This window comes from Bactrocera neohumeralis, unplaced genomic scaffold, assembly GCF_024586455.1.
Source record: "Bactrocera neohumeralis isolate Rockhampton unplaced genomic scaffold, APGP_CSIRO_Bneo_wtdbg2-racon-allhic-juicebox.fasta_v2 cluster11, whole genome shotgun sequence".
In the NCBI taxonomy this organism is placed as follows: Eukaryota; Metazoa; Arthropoda; class Insecta; order Diptera; family Tephritidae; genus Bactrocera; species Bactrocera neohumeralis.
In genome coordinates, this window is record NW_026089624.1 from 5,356,580 (window position 1) to 5,375,542 (window position 18,963).

The window sequence follows — 18,963 nt, forward strand, 5'->3', positions numbered from 1 at the left end:
ACATTCCCCACCTTCCCATTTTTTGAGGGTTGAGGGCTTTCCTGAAAGCCCCAGGGGTGAACTAACTTGCAAAATGCTTTTGACCCTTCCGGTCCCATACCCTCCAACTGTAGTGAAACAAAAGGACATGGTGAAAACCCATTTTCGCCTATTGCCACGCCACCGGTGGGGCCTTGGGGGAATTATACATTTCCTGAAAGCTCTTTAAATTACCTAACCGGTGCAATTTATTTGACCCACCTAGGTCAAATACTTTAGCCGCTAGAGCGTTTTAAAAAAGTTAAGAAAAAATGTAATTTTTCTCAAAATGTTAAATTTTTTGTGAACGCTATTGCCACGCCAAGCGTGAACAAGGCAGTCAATTTCATTTCAACCAAATCGAGAGGTAAGAAATTTCAAAAATGTATCTATATTGTACATATGTATATGAGCGTAAATACAACACGTACATATTTCCATACAAATGTATGTAAACATCACTTGGCCTAGCTAAGCACCATTCGGCTCGACTAAGTGTATCAGACCGTTGGTCTCGACCAGGGTTAAGGAGGGGGTAAGGTTTTAAAGGCATAATTTTATTAAATTTAATGATATATAACGTTGTCAAAAAAGTCTTGCGGAATTTTTATTGATATTTTTTTTTATTGAAATTGAAATGAATTTTTCATGACTCATGCCCAGCTCTTGACCGATGCTTGGCTGCTACTATGCCGGTCTCTTTCGACCAATTCAGCGATTTTATCGCAATTTTCGACGACAGGCCTTCCGGAGCGTGGCGCATCTTCGACCACCTCTACACCAGAACGAAAACGTTGAAACCATCGTTGTGCGGTGGAAATGGAAACTGTATCTGGTCCATAAACTACACAAATTTTATTGGCGGCTTGAGATGCATTTTTGCCTTTATCGTAGTAGTACTGTAAAATATGCCGTATTTCCTCTTCATTTTGCTCCATGTTTGCGACGCTATAACTCACGAACGACTTAAAAGAAACGACAATCAATCAAACAAGTGTTAGCGCGTGAAATGAGCTTTCCAAAAGGTATAGCATGACCCGATGCGACGAATAAAACTAGAACTACGCGCTTTCAGCGCCTACTAGCGAAAATACCGCAAGACTTTTTTGACAACTTATTATTATTGTACAACTTTTGAAGTATATTAGAAAAAACTTTCAATGAAAAATATTAATAACGTAAATAATTTTCACCGCTAAACCACTTTTTTTCAAGGCGCTTCTGGAGATTCACCGTCACAGGCTTATTTATTAATATTTGTCATTGAAAATTTTTTCTAATATACTTCAAAAGTTGTACAATATTATGTCATTATATTTTATAAAATTATCGCCACAAAAAAAAAGCACAAATACTTATGTATATCCTTTTTTTGCCTTTAAAATCTTACGCCCTCCTTAATACAAGTAGACGGCGTGGTTTTTACTTGTAGTACGTCATCACTTTTTCTACCAATAGAACTGTCTTAAACGGTCTCATTTTCTGAGAGTAAAGCTATTGTTTATGAAATCTGTATTTGTTATTACAGGAAGTTTTTCGTATGTTATCCAGTTCCTTTAATGTATCTTTGAACTAAACAGGTAAACTGGGTGAAATTCTGAACCAATGTCGTTAATTTTTAAAAATAAAACTTAATGCTCATTTCATTAAAATTCGTTAAGATGCTTAGCATAGTGGCCATTGTATTGAATATATAGGTGCTGGATCTAGATATGCATAAGTATATGTAGGTAGATATTTTTGAGTCTATACCTCAATATAATAAGCGAAACATTCAAAATATATTCATGGTGAAGCCTTTCTTACACATCAACGGAAGCATGAGTTCAGTTAAATACGAGTATCTCTTGAAATTATTAAAATAGTATAAATAATTAAGCAGTTACTAAGCCGTTAACTATGCAAGAGTTTCTATCAAAATTTTTTCAATAAAACGATTATATATTCAAGTGACGACTATTTCAAATGGCAAGAAATATAATTTCTAAATATAGTCTTATTGGTTCTCCATTGCTCTTCATAAATTTCCTTATAAAATTTAAACATTTACCTTTATTTTTCTCATTATCACTTTGAATGGCTTGCGAGTACGGATTTTCGTGTTGATGCGATTGTATTTGAGCTAAGTGTTGGGCTGATGTTGCTAATAAGGTCCCAGCAGGTGAAGAATGTAGGTGAAGTGCAGATGTACTATGTGAAGTTGGTTGGTGTAAATGCTGCACATTAAGTGAGCTTGAGTGATGACTGTGATTGGATCCAATAGTATTACTGTTAGATATCACTTGTAATAATGAACTGGTATTATTATTTACTTGTGATGTTTGTAATTCCATGTTGTGCTTAATAATGGATCCTGTAATAGTTGGAATCATAATTATATAACATTGAAATTTTTGCAATGCAAATAATTGTTGTTATGAAAACAAAAAAATATGTGCAAAAGAGTAGAATTATATTTCTTATAATTAAAACAAAACAAACACACAACACACACAATAACAGGCCTGAGTTTTTGCGTCGATATGGGAGAATACATGAAATATGGCTTGATCATTTCACATAGAAATCCAAGCGACAATCATCCGCGGTACTGGATCGTTTGAAGGACTAATTTGACGAAAAACGATCGCATTTAAAGAAAAGAAAAGTGTTGTTTCACCAAGATAATACAGCGCGTTACAAGTCAGTGAAAACGATGGCAAAAATCCATGAATCGGGCTTCGAATTGACTCCGTATCCACCGCACTTTCCAGTTCTGGCCTACAGTGACTATTTCATGCTCTCAGATCTGAAAATAATGGTCGAAGAAGTAAATTTTTATTCGAATGAAAAGGTAATAGCCGAAACTGAGGAGAATTTTGAAACAATGAACAAATCGTACTACAAAAATGGTATACCATGAAAGGAACTTTGTTGAATAAAAAATCGAATTTTGCCGTAAAATATGAGTTACTAGGGTAGGCTGGGGATTTTCTAATTGACCTATTATAATCTATTATAAAATCGATCGTAAACTAAAATATACTTTATCATGATGTTACTTAAGCATTTTTGTTGCAAAAACCCCCTATCTCAAACTAAGTGAGGTCTGAATAATTTCATAACATACAAATATGTGAAGGCATTTATTGTTTCCAATTCATACAGTTCATTACTGTGCAGATATAGAGCTTTTGTAGAGTATATGTATGTAAGACTAAAGTCAGTTTTATAACTAAAGGTTATTTTTTGCAGGCATATGAGTATACATATGCTTAGGCAAGTTTATGTACTGTGCCAATTTTCTTCTTATTAATAATTTAGCTAGTAACTACTTAGTCATAAATCATTATATTAGGAATATGAGGTTTCGACCAAGATCTAGAATCATTTCATTCATATTCAGCTCAATACTTTTTACCAACATTAACAGACCAATGGCTTTAACTTTTGACGTTACGAAAGTATACCCAAGAATATATTCCCATATCATTTTATGAAGATAATTCGCACAGTGACAGAAATAAAAAGAATCATTTGGAATTAGAAATCATGTGTATTATTTTCTGCAGCAACATGTTGCGAGAGCAGAAAAGAAATCCAAGAAAAAAACAAGGTTCGTTCCAAAGTAGACAAAACTTTTTGAATCTAGCACCCCCTGGTGGGCCTGGTGGTCATCTATATGTCAACTGTTGCGTTGGAATCTGCTATCTTTATCAATTGTCTAGTGAGAATTCCATGACATTTCATAGATTGGAAGTGAAGTTATTGCGTTTTAAGTGTCAGTATGTTTGTGTTATTGGTGCGAAAATGAGCTTCGAACAACATTAAACTTTGTTTTAAAATTGGTAAAACTTTTACCGAAACGTTTCAATTGATTAAACAAGTTTATGGCGATAATTGCCTATACCGTAGTAGAGTGCATGAGTGGTTTCAACGTTTTCAAAGTGGTCGTGAGGACATAAATGACGAACAACATGTGGGCCAATCAAAATCCGTAATCAACGGAACTGTCAATCGAAACTGTGCGTGAATTCATCAAAAATCAGCCAAAATCATCATTGAAATTCATGGAAATGGAATTGAACATCTCCAAAACATCGATTTATCGCATTTTGACCAAACATTTAGGCTTACGAAAGGTGTTGTTCCGCACAAATTGAATGACGACCAAAAATTGCTCAAAATCCAACATTCGATCGACGCTTGTGACCGATTATTTGACCAAAAATCACATTTTAACCATTAACCACTCCCCGTATTCACCTGATATGGCACCGTGCGACTTCTTCTTTTTCGGAAAAATGCATTTTCCCATGAAAGAAAAGCGTTATGCAGACGTAGATGCCATTCAAAAGGCTTGCACCGGCATACTGGCGGCCATACTGGCCAACGAGCTAAAACACTCATTCGACATGCTTTTGGACCGGGCAAAAAGCTGTATTGAAGCAAATGGAGACTATTTTGGAGAATATAAATTGATTTTGCAGAAAAAACCATTTGTAAAACAACATGGAACATAAGCTTACGAGTATTAAGTATTTATATGATGAAAAGAGACAGATTTACTAAAGTAATCAAACAAATCATTTCACTAGTTTAGATAAGAGTGTACCAAAATTAATGCACGATTTAAATTTGCCGCCATTCAATAGTGTAACGTTCAATTTGTATACTCCTGCAACCAGTTGCTACAGAGTATTATAGTTTTGTTCACCTAACAATAGATAGATTTAGAGTTATATATATATAAATGATCAGGATGACGAAAAAAATTGAAATCCGGTTGACTGTCTGTCGGTCTGTCCATCCGTGCAAGCTGTAACTTGAGTAAAAAATTGAGATATCTCGATATGAAACTTTGTATGTCATTTCCTTACAAAAAATCTTTTAAGTTCATAGATGGGCGTAATCGAACCACTGCCTCGCCCACAAGTCGACATTAACCGAAAATATATAAAGTGTCATAACTAAGCCCTAAATTAAGGTATAAAACTGTAAGTTAGTACAGAGGATCGCAGTAGCAAGGGGTATCTGTGGGCAAAATTTTTGAAAAAGTGGGTGTGGCCCGCCCTCTAACAAGTTCAATGTACATATCTCCTAAATCACTTAAGCTACAACAACCAAATTTGCTAAGTAAAAATTTTATAAGAATTTCCATCGACAGTGTGGATGAAATAGGAGGATAACCCCGGTCTCTTCCCATAAAACGGTACTGTTAAAAACTACTAAAAGCGCGATAAATGAATAACTAAATACGCCAAAGACATTCAATTTTATCACAGACCCAAACAAACCAATTGCGACAAAATTTAGTACGTAGCATTTTTTCACATTAGTATGTCACAGTGTGAAAATGGACAAAATCGAATAACAACCACTCCTACTTCTCATATAGAAGAATTTTAAATTCCACTTGATTCGTTCAGTTTTCAGCACACAAATCATGAAGCAATTAATATAACGGAATAAAACTTTGCACAAATAATATTTTTAGATTGTGCCACTTTATGACCAACAATTGTTTAAATCCAATAAAAACTGCTCTAGACCCTAGGTACCCGGTAGCTATAGTTGACTTTTGATCAAAAATGTCGGTTAGAGTGTGATATATATAAATGAAATTAAGAGATAATCCATCTGTTAGAATGGTTTGTCTGTATATCAATGGGTTGAATCGGACCAATACTAGATACTCTTAGGCCCCATATACTTAATATAAAGATTTTTGAACTTCCGGGTGACTTTGTACCGCATATATTGCCTAAAGTTTGAGTTATCCCAATGAAAATAAGAGAGCGTGTTTGATATCATAGAAGTGCATCTTGGCCTGGCTCTTCTTTACTTGTTTTCTTATGTATTTTGTAATTAAATGAAAAAAAAAAACAATACAAATCCGTAAACTCATAGGATATATTTTGGAGAAAATTGAATGCTCTACAAAAATGGTCTCTTTTGCGAGTTATTAGTAAGTTGGAAGAGATATTTGAATTTTTCTTTCTGATAATACGAAAAAAAGAAAGCTATAATTCGGAGTACCTTCCCGTTACAATTAAAACCTCATACTTTCTTAGAGGAGTCTAAGAATTTAAAATTTTCTCAACACTGTAACAGTTCTGCCATTTTTTATATTATATGTTCTGTTAAGTTTGTTATGAATATCTGCGCGTCGTTCGCCCATCATCTAACAAAGCAGCAGCAATGCGTGGCGATGCATCTGCCAATGCGATTTTCTGTTCTGATGCCGATTCCACATGATTTTTCCGAAAAAAAAACACCTTGTTCACTAAAAACAATCAGTTTAATCTATATTTATACTAGGGGATCCGGAAACGCGTTGCAGTGGTATACATTTTATACAATTATTCATATAACAAACTATTCAATACAGTGAAAATATTATTTACGAAAACGTTTTTGTCGGTATAAGAATCCAAGGGATTGTACTTAAGATTTAATTTTGAATATGTTCATACAAATAAATTTCATTTGAAAATAACAAAATTTAAGGCTGCTTTCTCAATGTCTGGTTACCAGCGTTTCTGTCCAGTTAATAAAGTTGTCCGCTTAATAGATTGTACTTCAACAATGTGCATGGGTAATAGAGATGTCCGCTTAATAGGGCGTCCATGTAAGAAAGTTTTCACTGTATTCTTATTTATGACTTGTTTTAACTACCCTATCCTCTAAGTTGGTTCTAACTGAACACAATGTGCTAAATTTTACTAAAATTTGTTAAGTAGCATAAGAGTCCATCGCGTACAAACAACGTGACACGAACTTCTTATATGTATATAAAGACGTGTGTAATAAAAATTACTGTACTGACAGTAGCTGTGTGAAGTTATTTTGTATTTTTTGAACTAAAAAACATTCAAATGATTCTTACATGATTATTGAATTGTTTTGACTTTTAACATAAAACGATGAAAAAATTCAGCCAAATCGGTTCTTGAGTTATAAATATTTGCACTCATATGTATGTATGTATATTGCCAAAAAACCTCGGTTAGAACCTAGTGCAGGACTTATGTAATACCGTTGCAAATTTTCACGTCTTTTATATATAAAGACGAAAGCAATGGCAGAGAACATGTGTACAAGCAGTTTTAGTTAAGAAAGAAGCCAGCAAAAAGTTAAATGAACTACTACAATAATATCTCGACTGAAAACAATATGCACAGCGAATGCAAAAAGTGCAAATCGTTAGTTGCGCGTAATAGCGGGTATGATGATGGAGATCATTGTTGAAGCTTTTCGAATTTGCGTCTGCTTTTGCCCTCGTCGTTATTACCTGCTCATTTGCTACTTCAGGTGCTTTTACTGACTACTACTATTACTAATATTGTTAGGTGTATTATTATCGTTCTTTTAGTTGGTGATTTCCTAGCTTTTACTAAGCACGTAGTGTTCAAGATCAACTGATTTGCGGTGGTGATCAACAGGTAAGCGACTGTTAGAGGGCGCACGCGCCAATGCTTCCTTTTATTCCAGACTTCTTGCTTAAATAACACATCTTGTAAACTATGCAAAAATGATGATTGCAATAAAAATAAAAAATGTGAAAACAACCAATTACAAAGTGAACTACCGGAACAAAATCTGTGCCTTTTTATATTAAGTCGCACTTGTGTTTAGAGCATCTTGCAGCACATGAACTCTATCCATCGTTCGCCTATACATTTATTGCTTTAAGCTTGACCGTTGTTTGCTGCAACGAAAAGGGCACTCAAATCGAAAATCTATTTTCCGCATATTATGTAACAAGGCTCTTTTGTATTACAACAACGTATTTACGAGTATGCAAAAAAATATAAGATTATACTTAAAATTATATGCTTTTAGCATTTGCAGTATGATAAACAAAAGCCTCAGTGGTTGGTTTGATGATTTCTGATAATAGGTGACAGCATTTGTCTTAAGATTATTAGTAGCTCAGGGTATTAATAACATTGGACATATAGCTGAACATATGTATTTGTGAAGGTTGTAGATGTTTACTTCAAGGTCGTCAATGAAATAAAACAGTTGTAACTTTTTTAACATCGTCTTATGCTCTATAAGGATGTAGGGATGACATTATAAACAAATTTAATCTAAGTCAAGTGTATACCCCTTATATTTGTCAGACTCCATTCAAAAATGGACAGAGTTTGAACTTCGTTATGGTCATAAAACAGTATAATAAATTTTTGCAAATAAGTTGCTACACGTTGATTTTCAACAAACTTGGGTCGGCAGTCGCTTTATTGAATGTGTACATGATACACATATAAATTGTTTTTTTTTTGTAATAATTTGAATTTAGGTCCCATAAAATTTTTATTTGGCCATTTGTATTATCAATTCTTTTTTTTAGCTATACAAAATTGTTAACACAACAAACGTTCGGAGAGGTTACCTCATGTGTCGTTATTTCAAACTGTGTTAGTTATTTCAACCCTCTTTCACAAGTATTACATGCATGGAACATGTGTCTTGGAAAATGTACTAGGAAAATATCGGGTAGTTGCATTTTTATACGGACGGTCATTTAAGAGACTCACCTGTTTATAATTGACTTTTGCTTTTATACGTTATTTCTCCCTAATGTTACCTATTGTTTTTTCCAATTTTTCACGTGCTCAAATTTTGATGGAAGAGATAGAATTTAAGGTCAACGTTTCTACCACTAGCTGAAGCATAGTTACAAGACTTGAATGTATCACTACTTTTTTTTACCACCATAGTTTGAATAACTACTTGTTATATGACGCTAGTTCTTGGTGTATTAGCATTTGCGCGGCATATGCTTTCCAAACTTAGGAAGGGGAAATAAACTGCAACAAAATGTGCATCGCCACCTGTAGATTTTTATTATCTTTACACTTCGTGTACTACGTATTTGGTTCTTAAGTAAAAAACAAGTGTGGTCACCGAATGCCTAGGATGCATAAATTGCTATGTACTCGTATGAATGTACTTTGATATGTAATTTCTCCCTCAACGATCTGTTGCTTTTGAAAGTTTTACATATGGTATATATGTAGTAATTATTATTCGTTTGTCGGAAGCAAGTAAATTAAAAAGGTTATTGCTCTATTCATAATAAACAACTTCAACTACTAGTAGCATTGTGTCTAACCTTCATTTCTATACTATTAAATCGTATAGAGATCGCCAATTTATGGAAATACATAGTAAAAGGGATGGTCGCCGATTCAACAGAAAAAGTTTGATAATGTTTATTTTAATTAATTGAAGGGTGATAAAAATATTGATTCGACCTTATCCACTTTTGGCCCAAGTCTATATATAAGATACTGCTTGAAATTCATTCAAAAATCTTAACTGATATTTTCCAATAATTGAATTCCACCTCTAATAGGTTTGATGAACATATCTCACAAATCTCTAAATCAATATCAACAAAACTTGCTAAGAACGAATCCTTGAGTACCTTAGGTGAAATGATTGAAATCTGATGATAACCACGCTCACCTTACATACTCATTAAATAAATACGTCAGAAGCATTAAGAAAATGTGCAAATTAGAATGTGCGTATGGTACCCCCGGAACAACTTAACCAATTTCAACAAAATTGGTTTTACTATAATATCCCATTTGGATATCCGTATATAAGCATATGTCGCAATTTTATATGATTCTTTCACTTCAAGGTATATATATAAATCAAGAACAAATTAAGGCATCCAAATTAAACTTTGCACAAATACTGCTTTAAGATATGCTTTATCTATTGTCGAAATCTGAAAATAAGTTTTCAAGGAGATACTGTACATGGGGACCATAACGCCTATGGCGGTCTTCGTACAAAAATATCGCTCAATTTGTGGTATATTACTGAAGTCCAAGCCATTTGGTGCCCTCAATGAGACTACTTACATATGTGTTATTAGATAGCCAGGTTTAGTACCTAAAGGATAATAAGAGTTCATCTGGAAATATTAAATAAAACCTTAGTTCTTGCCTTGCCATATTTTGGCTATATCTGCTTCGTTATCTTTCATTTGGTTATACATAGATTTCACTATGTTCTGAGCTTCAAATTGTGACCTCATGGTCGTTTTTAGCGGGCATGATATTATCTAAGCCCCGGATTTGTCAAGATAAACTCCTAACTTGGCCAACTCGTCTGTATTTTCGTTGTCTAAAATGTTTTGGTGATCGGTATCCCAAGTTATAGACAAGTGGAATTGACCTGATAACGAGCAGTTGGTTACGTTTCAAACTCAATATCTTTATGACTACATAGACACTTCCAAGGCCAATGCTTCTAATCATGCAACTTTTAACTAAGTATAGTTCTTAACTAGATGAATGATAAATATATTCGAGATACTTTATTTTATGAACTGGTATGTGAGATAGTATTTGCTTAAATTTTTGATTGAAGGGCTTTTTCACTTTTCATAATATAACGCGCGATTTACATATTAGTTCATTTTTCTCTTGTCTACTTGGTTTGAAACTTAGTCGAACGGTTTCAGTCGTTTCTATCCGTTTGATAGTTAAATGATATATTTACAAACGAACCATTGTCTTCAACTACAAAATTGCATTTATAAATAGTACATTCGCTTCTTTCAGTATACATAACGGCACCAGCTGCTTGCGTAGAAGTAGCAGCGCGTATTTATCCCTTCAAATGTTATTATATTGAGGTGGACAATGAGATTTGCTCAGCCGAATTTATAACAGATGAATATTTCAGACCCGACCCGGATATAGACTTCTAGTCCCATGGAAAACGATGAGGGTTCTGAAGAAGAAATTATTCAATCACCATACAAAAATGATGTAACCATTCTTTTGCAACTTTGAATTCCTATTCAAATATGAATATTAATCAATGCAAAGCACTAAATAGATTATAATCTCTCTTCACTGAAACAAACAAACAAAAAATATATGTTCAGCTAAAAATTACAGAAGACATGTTTTATGTACATAAGCAAAAATTTTTATGCAAGTAAATAAATAAAACTGTGTATAAATCTATATTTTACAGCTTTTTGAAAAAATGTATGTTTTCATGAAAACTTCTATAACTCGAAGGCTCTCAAACTCGAAGATTTTTTATGGCGCTTTAACACAAATTCCTAATTTTTTTTTATTTTTAACATGATTTTCTGCAGTGTTGGATATTATCCAAATTGCAACTCTTTATTCAAGATATCAGTTTGCTGATGACGCAATATATAATTTCAATAAAGTTCTTCAAGTTAAAGTTTAAGTTAGTTATGTATTTGTTTTATAAATTGGTGAAATCTTCAAATTAAATAATCGGAATTGTTGACTTTTCAAAAGGTAACATTGTTTTAGATTGTTATAATAGAAAATTGCAATAAGCAATTTTATTTTATTTCGTTTTTACAGTGCCCTTATTAATATTGTACATTGTCTAAACAACAGCGACAATAAGAACAATTAAAACAAGTAAGGAAGGGCTAAGTTCGGGTGTCACCGAACATTTTATACTCTCGCATGATAAAGTGATAATCGAGATTTCATTATACGTCATTTACATATATTTCAAATACCGTATTTTTGTAAAGTTTTATTCCGCTATCATCATCATCATTGGATCCTAATGTACTATATATTATACAGAGAAGGCATCAGATGGAATTCAAAATAGCGTTATATTGGAAGAAGGCGTGGTTGTGAACCGATTTCACCTATATTTCGTACATGTCATCAGGGTGTTAAGAAAATATTATATACCGAATTTCATTGAAATCGGTCTAGTAGTTCCTGAGATATGGGTTTTGGTCCATAAGTGGGCGACGCCACGCGCATTTTCAATTTTTAAAAAAAGCCTGGGTGCAGCTTCCTTCTGCCATTTCTTCCGTAGAATTTAGTGTTTCTGACGTTTTTTGTTAGTCCGTTAACGCACTTTTAGTGATTTTCAACATAACCTTTGTATGGGAGGTGGACGTGGTTATTATCCGATTTCTTCCATTTTTGAACTGTATATGGGAATGCCTGAAGAAAACGACTCTGTAGAGTTTGGTTGACATAGCTATAGTAAATTCCGAGATATGTACAAAAAACTTAGTAGGGGGCGGGGCCACGCCCACTTTTCCAAAAAAATTACGTCCAAATATGCCCCTCCCTAATGCGATCCCTTGTGCCAAATTTCACTTTAATATCTTTATTTATGGCTTAGTTATGACACTTTATAGGTTTTCGGTTTTCGCCATTTTGTGGGCGTGGCAGTGGGCCGATTTTGCCCATCTTCGAACTTAACTTTCTTATGGAGCCAAGAAATACGCGTACCAAGTTTCATTATGATATCTCGATTTTTACTCAAGTTACAGCTTGCACGGGCGGACGGACGGACAGACAGACATCCGGATTTCAACTCTACTCGTCACCCTGATCACTTTGGTATATATAACCGTATATCTGACTCTTTTAGTTTTAGGACTTATAAACAACCGTTATGTGAACAAAACTTTAATACTCTCCTTAGCATAGTTAAAAACAACTTTTTATGGTCTGAATTCTACTTCAGAGAAAGCTGTAAAATATATGGTGTTGTGAATTGAAGATTTACAGGAAACAAAAAAGCCTATAGATGGGAAGATTATTAAAGAGAAACACTTATAATATACAACCGACTTCAGGAGTTAGAACTATCAGTATCCCATCAGGGAACTAATAAAATTGCTTTCAATGCAATTCATGGATGGCGGACAGGTTTTCTAACAATACTCGATTTTCACAATGTAAAAGTTCAAGGAGAACTGTCATCAGCAGACAAAAATTCTGCAAAAAAACTATTCGGATGAACTAGCAAAAATAATTCAAGAGGGCTGATATACTCCAGATCAAATATTTAATGCCGACGAAACGGCATTGTTTTGGAAGGAAATATCAAAAAGAACATTCGAAACAAAATCTTAAAAGACGCCTTATGGCTTTAAAGCAGCCAAAGATCGGGTAACCCTCTTGCTTTGCAGTAACACATCTGGCGATGAAATGTTGAATCCACTCTTAATTAACAAATCCCTTATGCCAAGAGTTTTAAAAGGTAAGGATATTAAACAACTTTCAGTTCATTTTATGGCGAATAAAAAGGCATGGATAACGGCTAATCTGTTTAAAGATTGGTTTAGTAATTGTTTTGTTCCCGAATTCCAAAATATATGATACAAAAAGGTTTAGAACTCTAAATACTTTAGCTTGTTGATAATGCACTTAGTCACCCAGTGCTGGTACATCCGAATATTCCGCGTTTTTGCCGCCTAATACCACTTCTCTGATTCAGCCAGTCGATTAGAGTGGTATAGCATCATTTAAAATGTACAACATCAAACGTTAATATTAGATTTAGTTGAAGAAAACAATTTGAATGTTATAGAAGCATGGAAAAAGTTTAATATTTTGCATTACACATGTTTCCTTTGCTATCTAACAGTTGCGGCAAGCAACCTTAAATGCTTGTTGGAAAAACAGTTTACCATCTTTCGTTCAAAGTGGAACTTCAGTGGTGCAAAGATCAGAAATTTGTTCTAAAATTATAGGTCTTTCAAATAGTATACACCCTCTCAAGAAAGTATCGGGAATTCTTCATTTCCCCCTCTCATCTCCCGCTTATATGGAAGACAGGTAATTTTTGTGTTTGTCGAATTTTACAAAATATTTTAACGTTTTTGTATTAAATTTTGTCCAAACACTCAACAAATATCATTGAGCAAACACCGTATTCACCTGATTTAGCTTCATGTGACTTCTGGGTATTCTTTTAACTCAAAGAACCGCCCCGGGGAAACCGTTTTGAGTTAATTGAAGACATCAAAACAAATTCGACGCGAGAGCTGAGGTCGACTGACATAAACAGCTGCTGTAATCACACTGGATGACAGATCGCGCTGATTTTTGGCATCGTAATTAAGGTAATCAGTTGTACCAACCTAGAAAAAAAATTTAACTGCCTTCCATATAAGCGGGAGATTTAAATGAAGAATTCCTGATAAATTCCTTCACAACATCCAAACGGCTGACATTGCTGAATTAATGCAAGAAGATCGTATTTATGATAACGAATTAATTGAAATTATGACTATCAATGAGAATAAAGATGTTGATATCGACGAGGACGAAGGTGAAGGTCGGGTTTTAACGTCTAATTTAATTCGTAAGGGCTTGAAAATCGCTACAAGTTTGGAAGAACATTTTCTTGCTCATGATCCTGACATGGAGTGTGTATTACAATTCCAACGTAGACTTGAATCTTGGGTTGGTGGGTATCAAGAATTATCTAAACAACTGGAGAAACAAAAAAAAAACAACTTCTTTTAACAGACTTAAAACAAAAAAAATCTTATAGAGGCCGCTAATAATGAAGATAGTTCTGCATTAGGACAAAACCCAACAGTTGTGTTAGAAATATCTTCTGGTGACAGTACTATTTTTAAGCTAACGTAAACGTGCGCGATTGTTATCAACTAGCGATGAGTACTCTTGTTTCCTATTTTTTTTATTGTTTTGTGTACTTATAGATTGAATTTAAACTGTAAACTAAATTTATTTTCTTGTAAAAAATATGAATTGTTTTGTTTTATTATTACTTAATGGAGTTTAATATCACTTTTTTGCGCATTTTTTAAGAAACTGTTTTATTTTTTTAATTTTACACGATTTTTTAAGGTTGTGGAACAGCACCTCAAATAAACATATGAATCGTGTATTTTTTTACACGATTTTGATTTACATGGTTTTCTTAGGAACGTACCTACCGTGTAAAAAAAGATTTTACTGTATGTATTTTAATATTTTCTATTCTTTCAATATATGTATTTGTGTATATGCATCTGAGAAATTCTCATGCACCTGACCTTGAATTTTTTTTTTAATTTGAGTTTCAATGGTAATACGTAAGCCCTTTTAATTGCTACAATTTGTTTATCTTTGGTGGGAACTCTTATATTTTCCCACCTTCGCATACATTTATTAAGTCTTATATTCAAGACGAATAAAAACTGCAAACAATGCCATGAATAGATAGAGTTAGCTCATGATTATAAACACAGCCATTTGAATTAGTACATATGTATATATTTCCAGTCACACAAGCAACGACATAGTCTATGTTTTAGACTGTTTTAGAAGCATCCTGTATATTCTAATAGGCTATTATTAGTAATAACTTTGTTAATCTATAATAATAATGTTGGTTTGAATATTACTAGTTATAGCTATTTCCCCGATAGGAGTTAAAAGGTATAATTTACATTTGTAGTCATAAGGGTAGAACACCGATTAAAAGTTAATATTGGTAACAAGGAAATGTACTATCTAAACTATACAAACATAAAATTATATATTGCACAACTATATCACTTTCTGTATTTATAAATCAAAACCAATTAGTGTGAATGGCTATAGTCCGTTTGTAACCATTTTTTTACCAACCATAATTTGTTACATCCAATGCAAAATTTACAGATGTACATATATAAATTAGAAAAAAATCGATTAAAATAAACTCGTTTTTCAATTAATTTCGATTATTATTATTATGTAAATTTTAATCTGTAAGGTCATTTATGCACATATACATTTTCTTCTCACAAATGACCAAATTAGTTACTGAAACAAAAATTTTACTGATTAGTACGCTAGATATAGAATTTTTGGATACAAAACAATATTATCTTAATTTTTAAATTATAAATAATTTGTGGGATTCATAAGAATCTCAAAAAAACAGCCAATCCCGTTATGTATTTAATGTTTATTTATCCCGAGTGCATTCTTGCTTTGTGAAAATAAAAGAGGTTATCATATCAAAACGAGGCTTTAATATTAAGTAAAACATTATACAATTACGAACACTTATATAGATTTTAATTGATCCTTACACGATCCGCACTGAAACGACTGAATTTGTTGCACAATGATCGAAGAAATTAATATTTGTAAATCATTATAATATAAATTTGCATTTATATCTATGTATTACATTTATATCACACAAATTTAAAATATTTTTTCTGTCACTCGTTGCTCTCTTAACTGTTGCACAGAGTTTCGTATTGAGATTTTAATTTGAAGAAATAGTTTTTTTTTTATTTTATACTTCTGTAAGAAAACAATTTTATTATTCCTGCGCTCCGAAACATCCGCAAACAATAAGATCTCGATTAAAACTACCTTTGCAACAAAAATTATTCTACCTGGTGTAGAGCAGAGCAGTACAAAACAAAGTCAAACCTCGTTACGCTTCGTTCACTCCATACGATCGTTAGTCTGCGGCCGTTCTTTCGCTTATACGTTTGACTCGTTTTGTTTCATTTTAACTAGGATCACAGGCCAGTGGTTGCTTATATGTGTAGCTTAATTTCGATTGGTGTGGAGAGCGCTTCCTCTTGCAGAAATTCAATCCACGCTTTAGTATATACGAATTAATTTACTTTTGAATACATACATATCTACATTTGTATATATATATATGGGCACATAATATATTATATAGATATATATGACTTTGCACAAAACGTAATCAAATTTTATAGTAAATTATTATATTCTGTTTGATTTTAACTTTTGAATATATGTATATACATATGTATGTACATGCTATACGTGGGTATGTGTAATATTGGGTAGTCGAAAAAGTCTTTTCGTATTTATTCAATAGATGTCGTTGTAGTCGTATATCTCCAGTGTCATACCATATAGTGTTTCAAAAGTGAGATTTTAAGCTCCATTTAACCAAAAAAATTTAATTCGGAGAAGTTGAGAAAAAGTTACAGCTGTTCAGAAGTGAAGAAATGAATGAAATTTGTGAAGTTTGTAGAGACACAACAACGGTTTTGATCCATTTAAAAATGGCTGGCTACAAGAAAAAGATCGATGTTTGGGTATTTTATTTATTTATTTATAATAATTCATATAACAAAAAGAGTTTTATTATATAAATACATAAACGCAGCACTGGCTACGAGGCCTTCAGCCGTCTTGTAATTATAACTAGGTGAAAAATTCTAATTGCTAAGGGTTAGTAAAGATGTAATTTGCTTAAATATATTTTAACAAATCGTTGGTTTTTAAAAATCTATATACAATCATCACGTTTTTTTCTGAAGGTTCACTTAGTAGTTTTATGAGATCAATGTTGCCAGAGTTGTGGGCTGTTGAGTGAAGCATCGGACAGAGTGTGAGTAAGTGTTTGATAGTAGCGGTGTCCTCGCAAAGGGGGCAAATGGATGGGCTTTTACCCGATAGTAAGTGGGCGTGTGTTATGATAGTGTGTCCAATCCTTAATCGAGTATATGTCTTCATTGCGCTAGTTGGAACTGTTGACGAGTAGATTATACGATTTCTGGCTGGGTTTATGACCGCGTAGTGATGTTTAAATGTTTTCCATTCGTTTGCGTTTTTTTGATGCCTTTTGTGCTTAATAAGGTTGAGAATGTCTTGCTTGGATGAGACGTAGTATGTTAAGGCAGGAGTCCGGGCTACATTTTTCGCAGCGAGGTCTGCAAAGTGGTTGCCTGTAATACCAGTATGGCCAGGGATCCACATTACTTGGATTTTCTGAGGGGTACCAATGACCGCGTCTCTGATTACTTCTATTATGGGATTGCGATTGGAAGGAGACGTTATTGCAGACATACACGATTTGCTGTCTGTACAGATGAGGAACTTTCCTTTAGTCTTTTTTGCGTAATTAACTGCATGAAGGATAGCAGATCCTTCAGCGGTAATCTGCGGTAATTTGGGTATTAGAAGAACTGTCTGTAATAAATTCTTTACTGAAACGAAATGAAATGAAACCATTTCTGAAACGAATTGTAACAGGATACGAAAAGTGGTGAAATACGACAATAATGTGCGGATTGACGCCTCGAAAGGTTATGCTGAGTGTTTGGTGGGATCAGTGGCGTAGCTACAACTTCGGGCGACCGGGGCTAAGGATGTTCCGCTGCCCCCCTTTATCTACCTACCTACAAGTTTCATGAGGTGGTTCGAACAAAAGTGAATTTTTACAAAATATCTTCGATATTAAGTATATAAAATTTAGGAACTAGAAGCCACGCAAATTCTGAAGTTACAAAATTCTCACAAAACGGTTTTTGAGGAAATTCATAGTAAATTTAGAAGAGATCTTATTAATATAGAAAAAATAGAAAAAACCCATTTTCGCCCAATATCTTGTACACTTTTGACACAATTTGCAGGAGTTTTTGCCCGAATTGGAGTTTTTAAATACCATTTTGGAAAATTTTGAGTAACAAATACTTTTGTTACAACAAAAGTATTTCTTACATTCAAAGCATAGGGTAACTGTGAGAGTGACACGTCGCTAGACAAAGCTAGAAAAGTGCATCTTTAAGTTCTATCACTATATTTAAGAAAGATATAGATATAAGACAAATTCAAAGACTGAAGAGTATTCGAGTAAAAATTAATATTTTTCATTGTTATTCAGATTATTTCATTGTGAGTGTACAACTTTTTATCTTTTATAATAAATTTTGTAAAAAAAAATTTGTTGAAGTACTTTTCTGAATATTAAAAAACAGCGAAGATCGTTTTGCCGCCCCCAAGACGTTGCGCCGGGGCGACGGCCCCTTCGAATGGCAAAAAGTGGTCGACCAAATTGGTACATATTTGGTTCATTAAAGTTGATTATAAATACAAAAAAAAAAAAAAAAATAAGTTGAAGTATGATTACAAATACGAAAAGACTCCGACTATATAGAATACTAAACCAGTTACTCTCTGGGAGCATCAGATCATAGTATTAAAATTTGTCTAAGAGTCTATTTTCTAAAATAAGCAATGTTATGTGTATCTTGATTTTTAAATACTCGAGTCCTATTCATCACGGCCTAAATCTAGAAACCGCACATGCAAAGTACTATTACTATCTTCAAGCAATTGAACAATACTGTTTGTATAAAGTAATATGTAGTAAGTTTATCTCTCATACTATTGCAAATAAATT

The 18,963-nt window shown here is 33.3% G+C and overlaps 1 protein-coding gene across 14 annotated transcripts in view; it reads right to left on the reverse strand.

Annotated features, from left to right (window-relative positions):
- LOC126765670 (paired box protein Pax-5) overlaps nucleotides 1-16,260 on the reverse strand; it is a 169,690-nt gene extending 153,430 nt beyond the window's left edge. For 5 of the 14 annotated variants that reach the window (XM_050483295.1, XM_050483292.1, XM_050483291.1 and 2 more), the window contains exons 1-2: nucleotides 15,872-16,172; nucleotides 2,069-2,371 (exon numbers count right to left, since the gene is read on the reverse strand). In XM_050483295.1, coding sequence (XP_050339252.1) covers nucleotides 2,069-2,351 — 283 coding nt within the window. In that variant the 5' untranslated portion in view covers nucleotides 2,352-2,371; nucleotides 15,872-16,172. Of the gene's footprint in view, nucleotides 1-2,068; nucleotides 2,372-2,510; nucleotides 2,807-15,871; nucleotides 16,173-16,223 lie in introns of those variants that run through there. The other 9 variants (XM_050483299.1, XM_050483296.1, XM_050483297.1 and 6 more) reach the window with 8 other exon arrangements.
- Nucleotides 16,261-18,963: the final 2,703 nt, after the last annotated feature.